Consider the following 21531-nt stretch of genomic DNA (forward strand, 5'->3'; position numbering starts at 1 on the left):
ATACAACAATTTAGAAGCTTATACATATCCCTCCAAACTGCCAATATCCCAAACCCCTCCTTTAACCCTTTGACTGTCGCGGCCGTATATATATGTCTTACGAGGTACCGTGTTTGACGTATATATACTCATAAATTCTAGCGGCTTCAGATCAAGCAGGAGAAAGCTGGTAGGCCCACATATGAGAGAATGGGTCTGTGTGGTCAGTGTGCACCATATAAAAAAATCCTGGAGCACGCAGTGCATAATGGGGAAAAAAAACTCCGACCGTTTTTTTTTTAATTAAAATGCCAACTTTGTGGTCTATTTTCGTATAGTATTTATGGTTGTATTCTCGTTTTCTTGGTCTCATTTGATAGAATGGAAAACATATTATAGAAATAGAGGTGATTTTGTTTGATTTTACTATAAAAAGAACCTAGAAATGGAGCTTAAAGTAGGGGAAATGTTTGATTTTTGCCAATGTTCAATAGTAAACAAATGATGCCATTGTCCAATAAATGTCCAACTAACCATTCTAATATGCAGTCATGAATGGGTTGATGTTATTTATACAATTATTACAGTATTGCAGTAGTCTGCATAATAGTAAATCTTCTATTTTTTGTTTGAATAAAAATTCAAAATAGAAAGCAAGAGTAATATCAGAGGGGCCTGGAGACATGACTGATGAACAAAGAAAATGTTATTTTAGAGCCAGGAATGTCTGCATTGTTCATTCTGGACCTTATTTTGAAATTGTCATATTTTTTAATTTTCGTGAAATTGGCCAAATTGCAAATTTCTGACCACATTATCAGGTAGTTGAAATTGGTAAATGGGCAGTTTCTTGTACTCAGTCGATAGAAAGAATGGAGTGCTAATGAAATAGCTATAAGCTTGGGCGACTGGAACAATGGAATTAGCCGAAAATAGGGCTCAAAGTGAGCGAAATCGCCGATTTATAAACAGCGCCGAGGTCGCTAACTTCGCGAGAGCGTAATTCCGTCAGTTTTCCATCAAATTTCGTTTTTTTGGTGTCATTACAATCGGGAAAAGATTCTCTATCATTTCATAAGAATTTTTTTTTTTTTTTTTTTTTTTTAAATTTTGCGACACCAGGAGACACCTCAGGATTGGGGGTTGTGACAGTCAAAGGGTTAAAGTGCAGGCATTGTAGTTCCCATTTCCAGGACTCAAGTCCGGTTATATAAAATAATCGGTTTCCTTGAATCCCTTCACTAAATATTACCCTGCTCACACTCGAATAGCTCGTCAGGTCCCAAATACCATTCGTCTCCATTCACTCCTATCTAACATGCTCACGCACGCTTGCTGGAAGACCAAACCCCTCGCCCACAACACCTCCTTTACCCCCTCCCCCCAACGTTTTCGAGGAGAGCCCCTACCTCGCCTTCCTTCCCCTACAGATTTATACACTCTCCGTGTCATTCTACTTTGATCCATTCTCTCTGAATGACCAAACCACCTCAACAAACTCTCTTCAGCCCTCTGGCTAATACTTTTATTAACTCCACACCACCTAATTTCCTCACTTCGAATTTTCTGCATAATATTTACACCACACATTGCCCTTAGACAGGACATCTCCTCTGCCTCCAACCGCCTCCTCGCTGCAGCATTTACAACCCAAGCTTCACACCCATATAAGAGTGTTGGTACTACTATACTTTCATACATTCCCTTGTTTGCCTCGATAGATAACATTTTTTGCCTCCACATTTACCTCAATGCTTCATTAATTCTATGATTAACCTCATCCTTCATAAATCCATCCGCTGACACGTCAACTCCCAAATATCTGAAAACATTCACTTCTTCCATACTCTTCCTCCCCAATTTGATGTCCAATTTTTCTTTATCTAAATCATTTGATACCATCATCATCTTAGTCTTTTCTGTGTTCACTTTCAACTTTCTACCTTTACACACACTCAAAGTCGTCCACTAACCTTCACAGTTTTTCTTTAGAATCTCCCATAAGCACAGTATCATCAGCAAAAAGTAGCTGTGTTACTACCCATTTTGTATTTAATTCCACATAATTTAATCCCACCCCTCTCCCGAACACCCTAGCATTTACTTCTTTTACAACCCCATCTGTAAATATATTAAACAACCATGGTGACATTATACATCCCTGTCTAAGACCTACTTTTACTGGGAAGTAGTCTCCCTCTCTTCTACACACCCTAACATGAGCCTCTCTATCCTCATAAAAACTCTTTACAGCATTTAGTAACTTGCCACCTATTCCATATATATAATTGAAACATCTGCCACATTGCTCTCCTATCCACTCTATCATATGCCTTTTATAAATCCTTAAATGCAATAAAAACTTCCTGCCTTTATCTAAATACTCTTCACATATATGCTTCAATGTAAACACTTGATCTATACATCCCCTACCCACTCTAAAACCTCCTTGCTCATCCGCAATTCTACATTCTGTCTTACCTCTAATTCTTTCAATAATAACCCTACCATGCACTTTTCCTGGTATACTCAGTAAACTTATTCCTCTATAATTTTCAGAATCTCTTTTGTCCCCCTTCCTTTTATATCAAGGAACTAGACAAGCTCTCTGCCAATCTCTAGGTAGCTTCCCCTCTTTCATGCATTTATTAACCCTTTCAGGGTTGGTGCTGTACTAGTACGGCTTGCACACCAGGGTTGGTGCCATACCAGTACGCATAAATTTTAGTGCCTTCAAATCTTGCAAGAGGAAGCTGGTAGGACTACATATGAAAGAATGGGTATATGTGGTCAGTGTGCACAGTATGAAAAAAATCTTGCAGCACACAGTGCATAATGAGGGGAAAAAAACCTTGACCATGTTTTTGCTTTAAAACAGCAACTTTGCAGTATTCTAGTATGGTTGTATTGTAGTCTTCCTGGTCTCATTTTGTAGAATGGAAGTTATGTTACAAAAATTGAAATAATTTTGATTAGTTTCACAATGAAAAGTACCTTGAAATTGAGCTCAAATTAGCAGAAATGTTCAATTTTTGCCTAAGTTGAAAAGTAAACAAATCATGCCACGCATCCAATACGCTTCAACTGGTGAGTCTAATATTGTTTCACAAGTGCGCTGATATTATTTACACCATTTCTACACTAATGCAGTAGCCTGCATAACCATAAATCTTCTATATTTTTGTGAGAATAGAAATTCAAAGTGGAAAGCAAAAGAAATGTAAGAGGAACTCGGGACATGACTAACAAACAGAAATTTTTTTATTTTAGTGCCAGGAATGTCTGTCTTGTTTATTCTGGACCCTATTTGGAAATTGGCATCCTTTGAAATTTGTGTGAAATTGGCAAAATTTCCAATTTCTGACCACTTTATTGGATAGTTGAAATCGGTAAATGGTTGATTTCTTGTACTCATTCGATAAAAAAGATTGAGTTCTAGCGAAATAGTTATGATTGTTGTCGACTGGTACATTGGAATTGGCTGAAAATAGGGCTCATTAGCGAAATTGCCGATGAGTAAACATCTTTGAGACTTCTAATTTTGAGAGAGCATAATTCTGTATGTTTTCCATCAAATTTCATACTTTTGGTGTCATTATGATCAGGAAAAGATTCTCTATCTTTTCATGTTTTTTTTTTTTTTTTTTTTTTTTTTTTTTTTTTTTTTTTTTTTTTTTTTTTTGAGGGCCTGCCGACCCTGAAAGGGTTAAACAAAAATACCAACCACTCTAACACTATATTTCCCCCTGCTTTTAACATTTCTGTCATGATCCCCTCAGTTCCAGCTGTTTCACCCACGTTCATTCTACATAATGCCTCACGTACTTCCCCCACACTCGCATCCTTCTCTTCCACACTCCTAGAAGATAGTATACCTCCCTAGCCAATGCATGAAGTTACCGCTTCCCTTTCTTTGTCCACATTTAAAAGTTCCTCAAAATATTCCCATCATCTACCCAATACCTCCATCTCCCCATCTTCTAACTCCCCTACTCTGTTTTTAACTGACAAATCCATTCATTCCCTAGGCTTTCTTGACTTGTTTAACTCACTCCCATTTTTTTTTTCTTATTTTCATTAAAATTTCTTGACAGTGCCTCTCCCACTATTTCACCTGCTCTCGTTTTGCACTCTCTCACCACTCTTATCACCTTTCTTTTACTCTCCATATGCTCTGCTCTTCTTATAACACTTCTGCTTTGTAAAAACCTCTCATAAGCTACCTTTTTCTCTTTTATCACACCCTTTACTTCATCATTCCACCAATCATTCCTCTTTCCTCTTGCACCCACCCTCCTATAGCCACAAACTTCTGCCCAACATTCTAATATGTACTGCACTTTTAAAACTATTCCAACCCTCTTCAACCCCCCCACTAGTCATACTTGGACTAGCCCATCTTGCTACTTTCTGCCAATAGGTAGCTTATGTCTCTCCCGAACTTCTCCTCCCTTAGTTTATATACTTTCACCTCTCTCTTACTTCTTGTTGCCATTTTCCTCTTGTCCCCTCTACCTCTTACTCTAACTGTAGCTACAACTAAATAATGATCCTATATATCAGTTGCCCTTCTATAAACATGTACATCCTGGAGCCTGCCCATCAACCTTTTATCCACCAATACATAATCTAACAAACTTCTTTCATTATGTGCTATATCGTACTTTGTATATTTATTTATCCTCTTTTTCATAAAATATGTATTATTTATTACCAAACCTCTTTCTGCACATAAGTCAATTAAAAGCTCCCCATTTTCATTTACCCCTGGGACCCCAAATTTATGTACTACTCCCTCCACAATATTTTTACCCACTTTCGCACAGATATCTCCAACCACAAGTACTCTTCACACTTGGTTCACAACTCCCCACACATTTACTCAACATTTCCCAAAATCTCTCTCCTCTACACTTCCCTCTTCTCCAGGTGCATATATGCTTACTATAACCCACTTTTCACATCCATCCTTTATTTTATTCCACATAATCCTTGAATTAATACATTTATACTCTCTCTTTCCTGCCATAACTTATCCTTCAACATTATTGCTACTCCTTCTTTAGCTCTAACTCTATTTGAAACCCCTGACCTACTCCCATTTATTTCTTTCGACTGAAACTTTCCCAACCCCATGAGTTTTGTTTCACTTAAAGCCAGGGCATCCAGCTTCTTCTCATTCATAACATCCACAATCATCTTTTTCTTATCATTCACACAACATCCATACACATTCAAACACCCCATTTTGACAATTTTCTTCTTCTTATTCTTTTTAGTAATCATTACAGGAAAAGGGGTTACTAGCCCATTGTTCCCGGCATTTTAGTTGACTTTTACAACATGCATGGCTTACGGAGGAAAGATTCTTATTCCACTTCCCCATGGATATAAAAGGAAAAGTACTAAGAACAAGATCTATTAAGATAAAATCAAAGAAAACTCGGATGAGTGTGTATAAATAAATGTGTACATGTATGTGTAGTGTAACCCAAGTGTAAGTAGAAGTAGCAAGACGTATGTGTAATCTTGCATATTTATGAGACAGACAAAAGACACCAACAGTCCTACCATCATGTAAAACAATTACAGGCTTTCGTTTTACACTTACTTGGCAGGACGGTAGTACCTCCCTGGGTGGTTGCTGTCTACCAACCTACTACTTACAAGAATGTCCATATATATATTTGATACCGTCTTTGTGATTACCTATTTTTCGGGAGAGGAGCAGAGCTAAGCATGTGGTGTCACATCTTCAGTGTTTGTAATACAGTTCTTTTATTCTCCATATCTTTGTATTGTATATTCATTTCTGGATTAGTTCAGTCTCAAAGTCCTTGAGAGGGCATATTTTGTATATTGGTGCTCACACTTGTTTCTCTCTTTTGCACCTTCTTTTAAATTATGTTGTTATGTTGCTACAAGTTGAATTAAGTTGAGCGTTACTAATTTTGCAGTAGTATTTTTGTCCAGTTGGTTTGAAAGGCTGTTGTATTACTGCATACTTTCCTTTCTTATTATTTAGTTGTTCATGTCTGTGATTTTTAATTTTCATTCTCACAAATAATTTTTTTTTTATTATAATTATCATCTCCTGCCAAGAGAAGGTGACCCAAAGAAGGAAACACTTTCACTATCATTAATTCAGTCACTTTTGAGTCAGTTTTATTAATGTATTTTATTTCCAAAAAACCAAGTAGGTTTTGATGGTTTATATTGAGAATTTCATCTTTTCTGCTGACTGTTTATTATTCATGGTCTGTAGTCACATTCTTATGATCATTCATGGCCTGTAGTCACATTCTTATGATCATTCATGGCCTGTAGTCACATTCTTATGATCATTCATGGCCTGTAGTCACATTCTTATGATCATTCATGGCCTGTAGTCACATTCTTATGATCATTCATGGCCTGTAGTCACATTCTTATGATCATTCATGGCCTGTAGTCACATTCTTATGATCATTCATGGTCTGTAGTCACATTCTTATGATCATTCATGGCCTGTAGTCACATTCTTATGATCATTCATGGTCTGTAGTCACATTCTTATGATCATTCATGGTCTGTAGTCACATTCTTATGATGATCATTCATGGCCTGTGGTCACATTCTTATGATCATTCATGGTCTGTAGTCACATTCTTATGATGATCATTCATGGTCTGTAGTCACATTCTTATGATCATTCATGGCCTGTAGTCACATTCTTATGATGATCATTCATGGTCTGTAGTCACATTCTTATGATCATTCATGGCCTGTAGTCACATTCTTATGATGATCATTCATGGCCTGTGGTCACATTCTTATGATCATTCATGGTCTGTAGTCACATTCTTATGATGATCATTCATGGTCTGTAGTCACATTCTTATGATGATCATTCATGGCCTGTAGTCACATTCTTATGATCATTCATGGTCTGTAGTCACATTCTTATGATCATTCATGGTCTGTAGTCACATTCTTATGATGATCATTCATGGTCTGTAGTCACATTCTTATGATGATCATTCATGGCCTGTAGTCACATTCTTATGATGATCATTCATGGCCTGTGGTCACATTCTTATGATGATCATTCATGGCCTGTGGTCACATTCTTATGATTGTTGATCATTCATGGCCTGTTGTCACATTTTTATGATCATTCATGGCCTGTGGTCACATTCTTATGATGATCATTCATGGCCTGTGGTCACATTTGTATGACTGTTGATCATTCATGGCCTGTAGTCACATTTTTGTGATTGTTGATTGTTCTTGACCTGTGATCACATTTGTATTATCATGTGGGAGTTCGATACATGGATTAGGGTAGAAATACTCACGTAGGCTGTTTTACGTATAATTGCTGTTATGTGGAGAGAGCCCGCAGCCGTTACCTATCTCACTGCTCACACTCGTAATACTGACTAGCCGTCTGGCCAGTACCCCGTAGTGGGTGTTTTGAAATAGTCTCAGCTCAGCACAATATGAAGACCGTGACTCAAGACGGTTGGTCGTTGAGTCAACGGACAGGTTACTGGTAACTGGTTACTACTACTGAGACTGGTAACTGGTTACTACTACTGAGAGCTCGGTAGTAACCAGTTACCAGTCTCAGTAGTAGTAACCAGTTACCAGTAACCTGTCCGTTGACTCAACGGACAGGTTACTGGTAACTGGTTACTACTACTGAGACTGGTAACTGGTTACTACTACTGAGAGTATGACTGTTGATCATTCTTGACATGTGGTCACATATTTTTATGATTGTTGATCATTCATGACATGTCACATTTTAAGTTTTAAAACTAAAGATTAAATAATTATTGTTAGTATATGTCACTTTATTTTTTCAGGTTAAAGTTTTATATGTAAGAAACCTCACCCAGATGACTACAGAAGAAATGTTGAAGGAAAAGTTTGATGAATTTGGGAAAGTTGAACGAGTTAAAAAGATAAAAGATTATGCTTTTGTCCACTTTGAGGAGAGAGATGAAGCAGTTAAGGTAAGAGTGAAGTATGTTGCTAACCTTACCAATAACTACCTTCATTGTTTTGCAGTTATTTACCATGTTCTGTTTCTAATCACACACTGAATTGACTGCCAGGCTGATTGTGCTTGCAGCTTGCAGTTCATCATAGGAACCATAGCCCAGCTCATCAGGAGTGAATTGATGGCATGTGTCAAGGTTCTTCTGTGCACAGTTGTTTATAGTAATTCCCCATTTTTTGAGCAGCATTTAATGACATCATAAAATTTTTTTTATTGCTTCAAGCATCAAGATCTTGCAATTCTAGATATTTTATTGTTACTCTCATGGATTATGATCAACCTGCACAAAACTGTACAGTAGGGCCCTGCTTTACGGCGTTTCGCCTTAGGCGCTCTGCTAATATGGCGATGTCAAACTATGACCAAAATTTGCTATACGGCAAATGGTCTTTCAAATACGGCGCGCCCCACCCGGTTTGTTTGCATTCTCCGTGACCACATCTATTATGTCTGGAAACTTTCCAAAATTTCAAGTGTGTTATAGTTATTGCGTATTTTATATGTACTCTGATAATTATACTTACGTGTACCTGTACCTAAATATACTTTACACACTGGGCTGGTGGGCAGGTACACATTAAAATTACTAAGAGTCTGTCTACTCATGATGCCAATAGTATGTAATAATCATCACTCTTGGGCATACTAAATGTCTTATTTTACATTAATATAGACATTTTCATTAATCTACCTATGATATTTTCCTCAAAATTATATAAGAAACACGTTACATAGCATATAAACATGATAAATACACTCACAGAATAAAAATTGACGTAAATATGAGATTTGTTTACAAAGCGGCTGTGTAGGTAGTGTCGGAAGAATTACGTTTTCTCTAGTCATAATATCATCATCACTCTAAAAATGGTGTGTTACATGAGAATGGGAGTGTTGCTGTTTGTTTATTCTGACCTAACTTGTACAACTTGTATACAATGTAAGAGTATTTGTATTGTGAGGTAATTATTATTATGATAAAAAAAATATTGTGAGGTAAAAGTTTTACAAACTCTTACAAACGTATGTGAATGAACTAAAAGCAGACACATTAATACGCGTTTATTTCGCCTGACAAAGTGATCGCCCACTACCTGTTCAGTTTGTGCTCTTACATTGTCTGAACTCTATCTTGTTCTCTCTCTCGTTTACTCTTTCGTTAACTAGTTGGCTCTCATTGACGATGGCGTCTAAGCTTAGCTGTGATAAAAAGAGGAGTCGTAAGCCTCTTGCTTTAAGTGCCAAGTTAGAGGATGATAGTGTGCCATTCTGATTTTATTCAATAAACACCCTACCACTTACCTCTCACACATTAATATTAATATTTTAAGGTAAGTTATAAGTGTACTCTGTGTGTATCTGACCTCTTTTTTTTTCTTTTTTTTTTTCCTATTTCTGTTGCTAATTTAATATAAGTTAGTGTAAACTTGTTGTCTGGCATTTATTGCATATTTTATATGTGCTCTGATAATAATACTTGTGAACCTGTGTGGTAGCTGGGCGGAGGGATAACATTACGTTTTCTCTGCTCAGCCATTAAAGAAAACGTGTATGAATCTGCATTTGGTCCAGCCTCTCCCCCACTCCACTTTTGTTTACAATTTTCGGCATGAATTATTCATTACTTCTCCTTTCGTTTATGATGGCATCTAAAGGTATTTGTTAGAAACGATTAAATTCAGTGAACAAGGTATGTCGATGCTAATAATATGGCTCTGGGCCACAGTGTAGGTAGCCGGTAGGTGTAGCCCAGGTGGGCTACACCTACTGGCTACCTACACTGACTTCCTACAAATAAATACTACTCGCCTCTCTTCCTACATTAAGACTACACATATTTTAAGGTAAATAGTGAGTGTACTGTGTGTGTATTTTAACTCTGGGCTGTTTTAAATATCGTATATTAAGTATGAGACTTGGAGCCAGGATTACCTACACCTGACTTCCTACAAACAAGTACTACTCCCCTCTCTCCCTACATTAAGATTACCAATACTTTAGATAAGTAATGAATGTACTGTGAATGTATTTTACTTTGTGTGTTTTTAATATCTAGTTTTATTACTAACTTAATATAATTTAGTGTAAACTTGTTGTCTGGCATTTATATGCATTTATAAATGGAAAAAAATAGCGTTCTGCTTTCCGGCAATAGCCTGAACCCTAACCTGCCATATAAGTGGGGCCCTACTGTACTGCCTTTCACCATATTGTAGCATTCTCATACTGTAAACTACTTTCACCAACACTCAATTTTTTTTTTTTAACAAGTCGGCCATCTCCCACCGAGGCAGGGTGACCCAAAAAAGAAAGAAAATCCCCAAAAAGAAAATACTTTCATCATCATTCAACACTTTCACCTCACTCACACATAATCACTGTTTTTGCAGAGGTGCTCAGAACACAACAGCTTAGAAGCATATATGTATAAAGATACACAACATATCTCTCTAAACTGCAAATATCCCAAAACCCCTCCTTTAGAGTGCGGGCATTGTACTTCCCATTTCCAGGAATCAAGTCCGGCTATATAAAAATAACCGGTTTCCCTGAATCCCTTCACTAAATATTACCCTGCTCACACTCCAGCAAATCGTCAGGTCCCAAATACCATTCGTCTCCATTCACTCCTATCTAACATGCTCACGCACGCTTGCTTGAAGTCCAAGCCCCTCGCCAGCAAAACCTCCTTTATATAATGAGATTGTTTGGTAGAGCTGAAAGTGGGGTGTAAATGATACGTGTCTTCTTCGGAGGCTTTTTTGTTTATTGTTAAGTCGTGGTGGGTACACAGGCTTGTGTTGTGCCCATGGCCTGGGAAGGGCCATCCCACGAGAGAGAGCTACTAGTACTTGTGTCTTGCTGCTAGGCCGCTGTGTGAGTGAGAGCGAGGCATGGGCAGACAGGCTGGCGTGCCTACCGAGAGGCCTGGCTACAGAGGGCAACACTTGAGTGGCGCGAAATATGAACTAAGCTGGCAGACAGCATGGGCTGTCTGTGCAGACAGTACAGGCTGTCTACATACGCTCGGCCACCTACTGCGCATCGTCCCGACGCGACAATGCTGGTGGTAAAAGGAACTCGGTCTCTCTCTCGTAGGAACAGGGCACAAAACACAAAATAAAAACATATATATACATATGGACATGGAAAAAAAACTTCCTACAGGCAGGGAAGAAAAAAACATGTGGGGTGTGCTAAGCATCGTGGTCATAGGCAGTGAGCGTCGATGGGCATCACTGCCTTCCTGCTGAGCTGTGACGTAACAGGGTACGGTCTACTCTGGAACGGTGAAGCAGTCATCGTAGGAGTTGCTGCAGGTTTCACTCAACCTGGGGCACGACATGCTGGTGCCCTCGAGTGAACTCGAGGCGTCGACAAAACTCGGCAACTGGGCAGGACTTCTGGCAAGCGACTCAGGGGGACACTTCTCGACTGGTACTGTCGCTGGGCTGTCACTGCCGGCGAGCGTGGAGCGAGTCGTGGCAGAGACGACTGGGCGAAACATCTGGGAGTCGTAACATCATACACCAGACTGCAATGATCGAGCTAACAGTCAAAGTGACATCTTCTTTGTGCAAGCTGCTCACTGAAGCTTGTGACAACACGATACTGACACAGCGCCTGCCGACAGTGGCTAACTGCAGCTTGGCGAGTATCATTCTCTCGGCAGTTGGAGTTATAGCAGAGGTTAGTTTAAGCGTCCCCAGACTTGTTTCTCTACATATAACTGCACTCTGACGGTCTGGAGGTGAAGTAAACAAATCTCGATGGGAATCGTAGCAGGTACGATTCTGCAGAACATCACGAGCGACGAGCATAAAAGCTTTCTGTACAAGAGGGCTCGGTCACTCGGGGACTGACTTGACATCAGCTGTCAAACGTACTGGTCACACGGGTGACTTAGCACAGTGGTGCTACTCAGGTCTGGCTCAGACCTCACTGGACACACAGAAACTTTAAACACACCCATGGTACATGCAGTACAACATGGCTTAAACTAGCAAATGATGCTTTTCTGTGCATAAAACTGACACTAAGACATATACAGTGGACCCCCGGTTAACGATTTTAATCCGTGCAAGAGGGGTAATTGTTATGCGAAATAATCGCTATGTGAATGAATTTTCCCCATAAGAAATAATGGAAATCAAATTAATCCGTGCAAGACACCCAAAAGTATGAAAAAAAAAATTTTACCACATGAAATATACATTTTCCCACACACAAAGAGAAGGATGCATGCACAATAGTAGAGTAGTACATGCACAGTATATATTGTGCATGTACTAGTCTACTAAATGAAGAATAAATGACACTTACCTTTATTGAAGATGCAGCAATGACTGATGAGACACTGTGTCCTGGGAGTGCCTTTTCCTCCTGAGTACTGTAGGTCCTGTTTGGCATTTTCTTCCAGAACAGGCCTTATCACACTGTGTATGCCACTACGATTCTTAAATCTCTCAAACCAACCTTTGCTGGCTTTAAATTCACCAATATGAGCACTAGTTCCAGGCATTTTTCCCTGTTCACCTGGGTGTTAGTCGACTTGTGTGGGTTGCATCCTGGGAGACAAGATTAAGGACCCCAATGGAAATAAGTTAGACAGTCTTCGATGACACTGACTTTTTTGGGTTATCCTGGGTGGCAAATCCTCTGGGGTTAATTGTTTCTTGGTATTCTCAATAAGCCACACCAACAACGGTGCTACAGCAGCAGCAGCAGCAGCTGACAGTGCAGCAGCAGCAGCAGCAGCAGCAGCTGACAGTGCAGCAGCAGCAGCAGCAGCAGCTGTACCACCAATAGTAGCGATGGTTGATTGGGGTTTATTATACAACCTGGCCAGCTCGGAGACATGCACTCCACTTTCATACTTATCAATGATCTTTTTCTTCATCTCTATTGTAATTCTCACCCTTATTGCTGTAGGGTTGGCACTAGAAGCTTTCTTGGGGCCCATGGTCACTTATTTTCCAGAAAAAGCACCGAAAACACTGTAATAATACGAAATATTCTGATTGTATGCTTGGATGTTACCGCGGAGGCTGGCTGGTAAACAATGCCACCGGCGGAACATGTGAGCGTGGCTCAGGCCGCACATTGGACGCGTCTCGGACGAAAATCGGTAAGCGGGTTTTTAAGCGGTATGTGAGGCAAAATTTTTGCAATTAAAGTAAGCGGTATGCGAAATAATCGCTATGTGATGCCATCGTTATGCGGGGGTCCACTGTACTAAAATGTGAGAACACTGACTGAGAGGAATTAACACACGACATATATCTTCTCTTAGTCTTCTCGACAATATTTTAATAATTACTGAACACTCGATGGTGACATCATGTGATGTCAGGCATGATGTCAGCAGCACTGTGACGTCAACAGACATCTCGAGGTGACGCCAGGCAGACATCGTGACGTCATGAAGTCGGGCAGCATCGTCGGTGACGTCAATGTGATGCGGGCAGCAGACCACAGCATGTGGCCTGGGACATCTGGTAACTCACGTGGCTGGTAGATCCATGTGACATCGCCCACACCCACGTGGCATCGGGATCCACGTGGCATCGTGATCTACGTGGCATGCTGATCCATGTAGCTTCGAGTGGCCTCGGGCACTCGGATACACAGCTCTGGCAATGAATTCACATGGAAAACAGCAGAAAACACAGCATAGGGGGGTGAGTAGTGGTGAGTGGTGTATGGTAGGCTGGTGAGGTGTGAGAGTACAGCAGGGCGAGGCAAGGAGCGGCCTCTTCCTCCTCCCACAAACACGTGGAGAACTCACACTGGATGCAGAAATCGCCACAAAACTCACCTCTGGCTTGCTGAAACAGCTTTGCTGAGCTGAACAACAACAGCAGCAACATACAAGTGACGCTGAACACGTGACTTGAGAAACAGCGTGGGACGCTGTAGCGTGGGGTCACTTACAATTCTCGGAGAATTTCGGCTGGATCCTGCTTGTACCTGTGTCTGGATGCTCAAACGTGCAGACACGACATCAGGATAACTTGTTGAGAGACGGATGCTTCTTGTATAGGGTGATGAAATGAAGATGACTTCATACCTCTCCTTCCTCTCTCCGGGCAAACAACTGCTGTGACCACCGCTGCTACCAATGTTTAATGGGTTTGATTGTTTGGTAGCGGGGTTCAAATGATACGTGTCTTCGGAGACTTCTTAGTTTATTGTTATGTCGTGGTGGGTACACAGGCTTGTGATGTGCCCATGGCCTGGGAAGGGCCATCCCACGAGAGTGAGCTGGGAGTACTTGCGTCTTGCTGCTAGGCCGCTGTGTGAGTGAGAGCGAGGCATGGGCAGACAGGCTGGCGTGCCTACCAAGAGGCCTGGCTACAGAGGGCAACACTTGAGTGACGCGAAATATGAACTAAGCTGGCAGACAGCATGGGCTGTCTGTGCAGACAGTACAGGCTGTCTACATTTACCCCCTCCAACCTTTTCTAGGACGACCCCTACCCAGCCTTCCTTCCCCTACAGATTTATACGCTCTAAATGTCATTCTATTTTGATCCATTCTTTCTAAATGACCAAACCACCTCAACAACCCCTCTTCAGCCCTCTGACTAATACTTTTATTAACTCCACACCTTCTCCTAATTTCCACACTCCGAATTTTCTGCATAATATTTTCACCACACATTGCCCTTAGTCAGGACATCTCCACTGCCTCCAACTTCCTCCTCACTGCTGCATTCACAACTTAAGCTTCACACCCATATAAGAGTGTTGGTACTACTATACTTTCATACATTCCCTTCTTTGTCTCCATAGATAACGTTTTTTTTCTCCACATATACCTCAACGCACCACTCACCTTTTTTCCCTCATCAATTCTATGATTAACCTCATCTTTCATAAATCCAGGCGTGCATGAACGTGTTCGATAGGAGTGAATGGAGACGAATGGTATTTGGAACGTGACGATCTGTTGGAGTGTGAGCAGGGTAATATTTAGTGAAGGGATTCAGGGAAACTAGTTATTTTTATATAGCCAGACTTGAGTCCTGGAAATGGGAAGTACAATGCCCGCACTCTAAAGGAGGAGTTTTGGGATATTAGCAGTTTAGAGGGATATGTTGTGTATCTTTATACGTATATGCTTCTAAACTGTTGTGTTCTGAGCACCTCTGCAAAAACAGTGATTATGTGTGAGTGAGGTGGAAGTGTTGAATGATGATGAAAGTATTTTCTTTTTGGGGATTGTCTTTCTTTTTGGTTCACCCTGCCTCGGTGGGAGACGGCCGACTTGTTAAAAAAAAAAAAATTACTATTGATACTCACACCCTACAAAATACCTTCAAATTGTCCCAATGTAATATCCCCAGATTGTAACTTAAGTTAACTTACTGTCTGCTTTAAATAGAAACAAACTGTGATCAATATCTCTAGTATTAAGTAGTCTGTAAGTCATTAATTTAGTCTGCCCGTAATGCCGTGGCATGATAGTGGCTCTGTTTGCACTGCAACTCATTATTGTAATTACAGAATCTCAATGTAAACTTGCAAGTAAATAAAAATTGTATTGTATTGTGTTCATACTTATTGTATAGGGAACAACATTATTTCTGAAACTCTTCTTTTTACATATATGAAGTGGATTTTTTTAATGTGCAGACTGTCTCCCACTAAGGTAGGGTGACCTCAAAAGAAGAGACTTTCTCACCATCATTCAGTCATTGAGCATCATACCAGAAGCCTGCTAACATCACAGTTCAGATAACCCTCTAAACTGTAACATCAGGCAGTCTTCTTTCCACTTCCAGAACTCAGATCCAGTCAACCAGTTTCTCTGAATCCTTTCATAAATGTTACCTTGCTTATACTCGAACAGCATGTCAAATCATAAAAAAACACTTCCCTCCATTCCTATCTCTCTTGCACACTTACAGATTGTCAAAGCTCCTAGGATGATCCCTAGCACTCCTTCGCTCTACCCCAGTTTTATACACCTTTATAGGCATCCTTGTTTTCTCTCCAGCTTCTCTGTATGTCAAAAAAAAAAAAAACTCAACATCCCCTATTCAGTTCTCTGAATAATATTTTAGGTAACCCCACACTTCTTTATCTCCAAATTATGAATTCTCTGCATAATATTCATACCATGCATTGCCCTCAGACCCCATAATATTCACACCACTTATTGCCTTCAGACCCCATAATATTCACACCACACATTGCCCTCAGACACCATAATAGTTACACCACACATTGCCTCCAAACATCTCACTGCCTCCAGCTTCATATGGACTGCAACATTTAAAACCCATGCTTCACACCCATATAAGAGTGTTGGTATCACTATACTCTTATACATTCCTCCCTTTGTCTTAAAGGATAACATTCATCATCATCACAGATGCTTTGATGACTTCATCCCCTTGTCAGTTCAGTGGTTCACCCCATCTTACATAGACCTACCTGCTGACAAGTTCACTTTCAGATAACTGAACAAGGATGTGCATGTGTGAATTTAGATATTTGGGAGTGGACACGACAGCTGATAGGTCTGTGAAAGATGAGGGGAACCATAGAATAGATGAAGGGGATAAAAGATAGATGTATTGAGGCATCTGTAGAGAGAAAGTTTATCAATGGAACCTAAAATGTAAAAGATTGTAGTAATGAAAACTTTTATGTGGGCGTGAGGCATAGGAGGTGAAAGGCAGTGGAGAAGTCATGGTCGAGGGCAATGCGTGGTACGAATATTATGCAGAGAATTTGGAGCATAGAAATTAAAAGGCGGTGTGTTATTACCAAATGTAATTCAGAGGGCTGAAGAGGGGTTGTTGAGGTGGTCTGGGCATGTAGAAGAGATGGATAGGGATTGGATAAATAAAGAGGAGGTATAAAACTGGGGTGAAAGGTAGGAGGAGTAGGGGTCATAGCAGCACTAGTTGCAGGAAGTGGGTAAAGGAGGTTGTGAGTATTAGGGCCTTGAGCATATAGTAGGTTTGTATGAGAATGTTAGGTAGGGTGAGTGGAGACAAGTAGTTACTAATGGCAGAGTAGTCAGGAAGTAGAATGATCTTCATGAAGTGTTGGAGGCAGGTTCCATACATAACTTTAATAGTAGGTACAGTAGGACCCACAAGGCTATGGGGAAGGGAATTTGGCAAGTGGCAAGTTAAAGGGGCAGGGCCAGAATCTGAGAATTGATCCCTGAAATCACAAGTAGGTGATTACACACACATCCTTTCAGTGTGTATGGTGCAGTCACAAGTAGGTGATCACACACTCACAGTGTGTAGAGTGCACTCACAAGAAGGTGATTCATTCTCTCTCTCTCTCTCTCTCTCTCTCTCTCTCTCTCTCTCTCTCAATCTTGCTCTCTCTTGCTCTCTCTCTCTCTCTCTCTCTCTCTCTCTCTCTCTCTCTCTCTCTCTCTCTCTCTCTCTCTCTCTCTCTCTCTCTCTCTCTCTCTCTCTTGCTCTCTCTCTCTCTCGCTCTCTCTCTCTCTCTCTCTCTCTCTCTCTCTCTCTCTCTCTCTCTCTCTCTCTCTCTCTCTCTCTCTCTCTCTCTCTCTCTCTCTCACTCTTGCTCTCTCACTCACACTTGCTCTCTCTCTCACTCTCACTCTCACTCTCTCTCTCTCATACACTCTTGTTCTCTCTCACACTTGCTACATACACTCTTGTTCTTTCTCTCACACTTGTTCTCTCTCTCTTGCTCTCTCTCACTCTTGCTCTCTCTCTCTTGCTCTCACTTGCTCTTTCTTGCTCTCGCTCTCTCTCTTGCTCTCTCTTGCTCTCTCTTGCTCTATCTTGCTCTCTATCTTGCTCTCTATCTTGCTCTCTATCTTGCTCTCTATCTTGCTCTCTCTCTCTCTTGCTCTCTCTCCCTTGCTCTCTCTTGTTCTCTCTCAATACACTCTTGTTCTCTCTCACACTTGCTACATACACTCATGTTCTTTCTCTCACACTTGCTACACACACTTGCTCTCTCTCTCACTCTCTTGCTCTCTCTCACTTTTGCTCTCTCTTCTTCTCTTTCTTGCTCTCTATCTCTTGCTCTCTCTCTCTTTCTTGCTCTCTCTCTCTTTCTTGCTCTCTCTTGTTCTCTCTCTTGCTACCTTGCTCTTTCTCCCTCTCCCTTGCTCCCTTGCTCTTTCTCCCTCTCCCTTGCTCTCTCACTCTTTCTCCCTCTCCCTTGCTCTCTCATCCTCTCCTCTCCCTTGCTCTCTCATCCTCTCCTCTCCCTTGCTCTCTCACTCTCCCTTGCTCTCTCACTCTCCCTTGCTCTCTCACTCTCCCTTGCTCTCTCACTCTCCCTTGCTCTCTCACTTTCCCTTGCTCTCTCACTTTCCCTTGCTCTCTCACTTTCCCTTGCTCTCTCACTTTCCCTTGCTCTCTCACTTTCCCTTGCTCTCTCACTTTCCCTTGCTCTCTCACTTTCCCTTGCTCTCTCACTTTCCCTTGCTCTCTCACTTTCCCTTGCTCTCTCACTTTCCCTTGCTCTCTCACTTTCCCTTTCTCTCTCTCTCTCTCCCTCTCTCTCTCTCTCTCTCTCTCTCTCTCTCTCTCTCTCTCTCTCTCTCTCTCTCTCTCTCTCTCTCTCTCTCTCTCTCTCTCTCTCTCTCTTTTGTTACACAGGGTTTGACAAGGTTAAGGCTCCCTAGCTTTATTGACAAGCTATTTACAGGTTAGGATTCCTAACTTTATTGGCAAGCTAAGAGCTGTTACCTACATCAGCTCATTTGAAAGCATTTTTATTGTTATGAGTTGTACAAGTAGGGAACAGGATGAAATTGGAGCCATCTGTGGGCCAGCATTTTCATTTGATCAACTGGCTTTATCTTGTTTACATCATTATGCTGTACGAATGTGTTCCATACTCGAGTCATCCTGGGTGTATATATGATCTCAGATGGAGTGATGTTCTGGAGAATGGTACAGCCAGAGTGAAGTTGCTGCTTTCTGCCCGTCTTGTGGCATAAAAGCTTGCTTCACGCTGTCCTCGAAGTGGATCCAAGTGTAGTACTTTGACAATATTGGCCTTGTACATAACAGTAAGGCCACCCACATCCCTCCTATGTTGAAGGCTCTGCTGAAATGACAGATCTATCCAGGATGGGTCCAGGCGAGAAATGAGACGTCTTGCTCTGTTCTCTACTCTGTCAAGCAGTCGCAGATGAGAGGGGGGGCAGGCAAACCAAGAAAGTGGAGCATACTCAAGGTGTGAGCGTACTTGTGCCTCGTACAGAATCTTGCAACTCCTACTGCCAAGTAGATGCGAGATACGGCGAAGTGCTGTAAGCTTCCGGGCTGCCTTGTTTGCAAGATTTACAATATGGTTCTTCATGGTTAGTTTGGAGTCAAATTTCACACCAAGGATATTCTCTCTCTCTCTCTCTCTCTCTCTCTTCTTTACACAGGGTTTGACAAGGGCTCTCTTGCTTTCACTCTCATGCTCTTGCTCTCTCTCTCTCTCTCTCTCTCTCTCTCTCTCTCTCTCTCTCTCTCTCTCTCTCTCTCTCTCTCTCTCTCTCTTGCTCTCTCTTGCTCTCTCTCTCTCTCTCTCTTGCTCTCTCTTGCTCTCTCTTGCTCTCTCTTGCTCTCTCTTGCTCTCTCTCTTGGTCTCTTTCTTGCTCTCACTCTCTCCATATACTCTTCCTTGCATCACTTCTGCTTTGTAAAAGCCTCTCATATGCTAACTTTTTCTCCCTTACTACTCTCTCTACATCATCATTTCACCAATCACTCTTCTTCCCTCCCACACCCACTTTCCTGTAACCACAAACTTCTGCTGAACACTTAAACACTGCATTCTTAACCCTTTCAGGGTCCGTCCCGTAGATCTACGGCTTTATGTTCAGGGTCCAAACCGTAGATCTACGCCATGAGCTCAGCTCACTCTGATAAACTGTGAGTGGTACATTTGGGCCTAGATATGAGAGAATACATCTATGTGGTATGTGTGCACCACATAAAACAGATCCTGCAGCACACTGTGTATAATGAGAGAGAAAAAATGAAATCATGATTTTTCAATTAAAACAGCAACTTTGCAGTGTTTTTTCGTATGTTTTTTATAGTTGTATTTGCGATTTCTTGGTCTCATTTGATAGAATGGAAGACATATTACAGAAATAGAGATGATTTTGATTGATTTTAGCACTGGAAATGGCTTGAAACTGAGCTCAAAGTAGTGGAAATGTTAAATTTTTGCCGATATTCAAGAGTAAACAAACGACCTCACACGTCTAATACACATCAGCTGGTGGGTCTAATATACATTCACAAATATGGTGATGATATTTATACAATTATTACAGTATTGCATAACAGTAAATCTTCTATTTTTTGGTGTGAATAAAAATTCATTATGTGAATAAAAAATCAAAATGGAATTTATTTGTAAAGCCTCAAAACATAACTAATGAACAGAGGAAACGTTAGTTTAGTGCCAGGAATGCCTACATTTTTTATTCTGGACCCTATTTTGAAATTGGAATATTTTGAACTTTGTGTTAAATTGGCCAAATTAACAATTTCCGATCACTTTATTTTGTAGTTGAAACAGTTGACTTGGCTATTTCTTGTGCTCAATCGATAGAATAGAAGTAATACTAGTGAAATAGCTTAAGAATTTGGTTGATTGGAATAATGTAATTGGCCTAAAATGGGAGTCAAAGTCGGCAAAATCGCCAATTCGTAAATGTCGCTGACACATCAAAATTCGCGAGAGCATAATTTCGTCAATTTTCCACCAAATTTTGTACTTTTTGTTTTATTACCTTCACAAAAAGATTCTCTTCCATTTCATAAGAAAAAATTGTTTTTTTTTTTTAAATTCTTGGACACTGGGGCACCACTTCAGATTTGGGCCTTGGACCCCAAAGGGGTTAAAAACAAACTTTTTTTTTTTCTCAAAAAAGTTGGGGCACTACGGCAGATAACGTATATATACGTTTGGACCGTTTATGGGTTAATATTCAACCTAAACAAATCGGCCCATCAGGACAAAGCTTGATGAAAACAAAGCATCATGTACTCAAGTCTCTCATCGACTCTCATTCAATAAGTAGTATTCGCACAAGCACCATGAAACATTTTTGTATTTCATTGTTTTTTTTTTTTTTTGTTTGTTTGACTCCAGATTTGGGCCTTGGACCCTGAAAGGGTTAAACCTACCCCATACATCTGCAACCCTGTTGCCTTTACTCTCACTAGCCTATCTATCCTCCAATAGTTTATGTCTTACCCTAACTGCCTCATCTTACTTGTTGCTTCTATTTTCCTTTGTTACAAAAAACGCGATTCTAAAAGCTTAGAGATCTCCAGTGAATACTAGAAAGGACTGCCCTTCTAGCATCCAGCCTGTTACTGGGTTTTCGTAACAAGTAGTCAGTATCCTTGTCCAATTATCCATTAAATTCAGTATGGTTCAATAGTGCTTTAGGATTACAACTGGTAGGCTACTAACTAGAGAAATTAAAATTTAATAAATTTATTAAGTCTATAAGTTGTCTAGAGGTATATTAT

At 40.6% G+C, this 21531-nt stretch overlaps 1 protein-coding gene across 21 annotated transcripts in view; it reads left to right on the plus strand.

Moving 5' to 3' along the window:
* The window catches only part of LOC128695680 (synaptotagmin binding cytoplasmic RNA interacting protein), a 1077764-nt gene that overhangs the window by 585580 nt on the left and 470653 nt on the right, over positions 1–21531 (plus strand). For all 21 annotated transcript variants that reach the window (XM_070093417.1, XM_070093416.1, XM_070093430.1 and 18 more), the window contains one exon: positions 7830–7979. In XM_070093417.1, coding sequence (XP_069949518.1) covers positions 7830–7979 — 150 coding nt within the window. The remainder of the gene's footprint in view (positions 1–7829; positions 7980–21531) is intronic.

The sequence above is a fragment of the Cherax quadricarinatus genome, chromosome 42, assembly GCF_038502225.1.
Source record: "Cherax quadricarinatus isolate ZL_2023a chromosome 42, ASM3850222v1, whole genome shotgun sequence".
Classification (NCBI taxonomy): Eukaryota; Metazoa; Arthropoda; class Malacostraca; order Decapoda; family Parastacidae; genus Cherax; species Cherax quadricarinatus.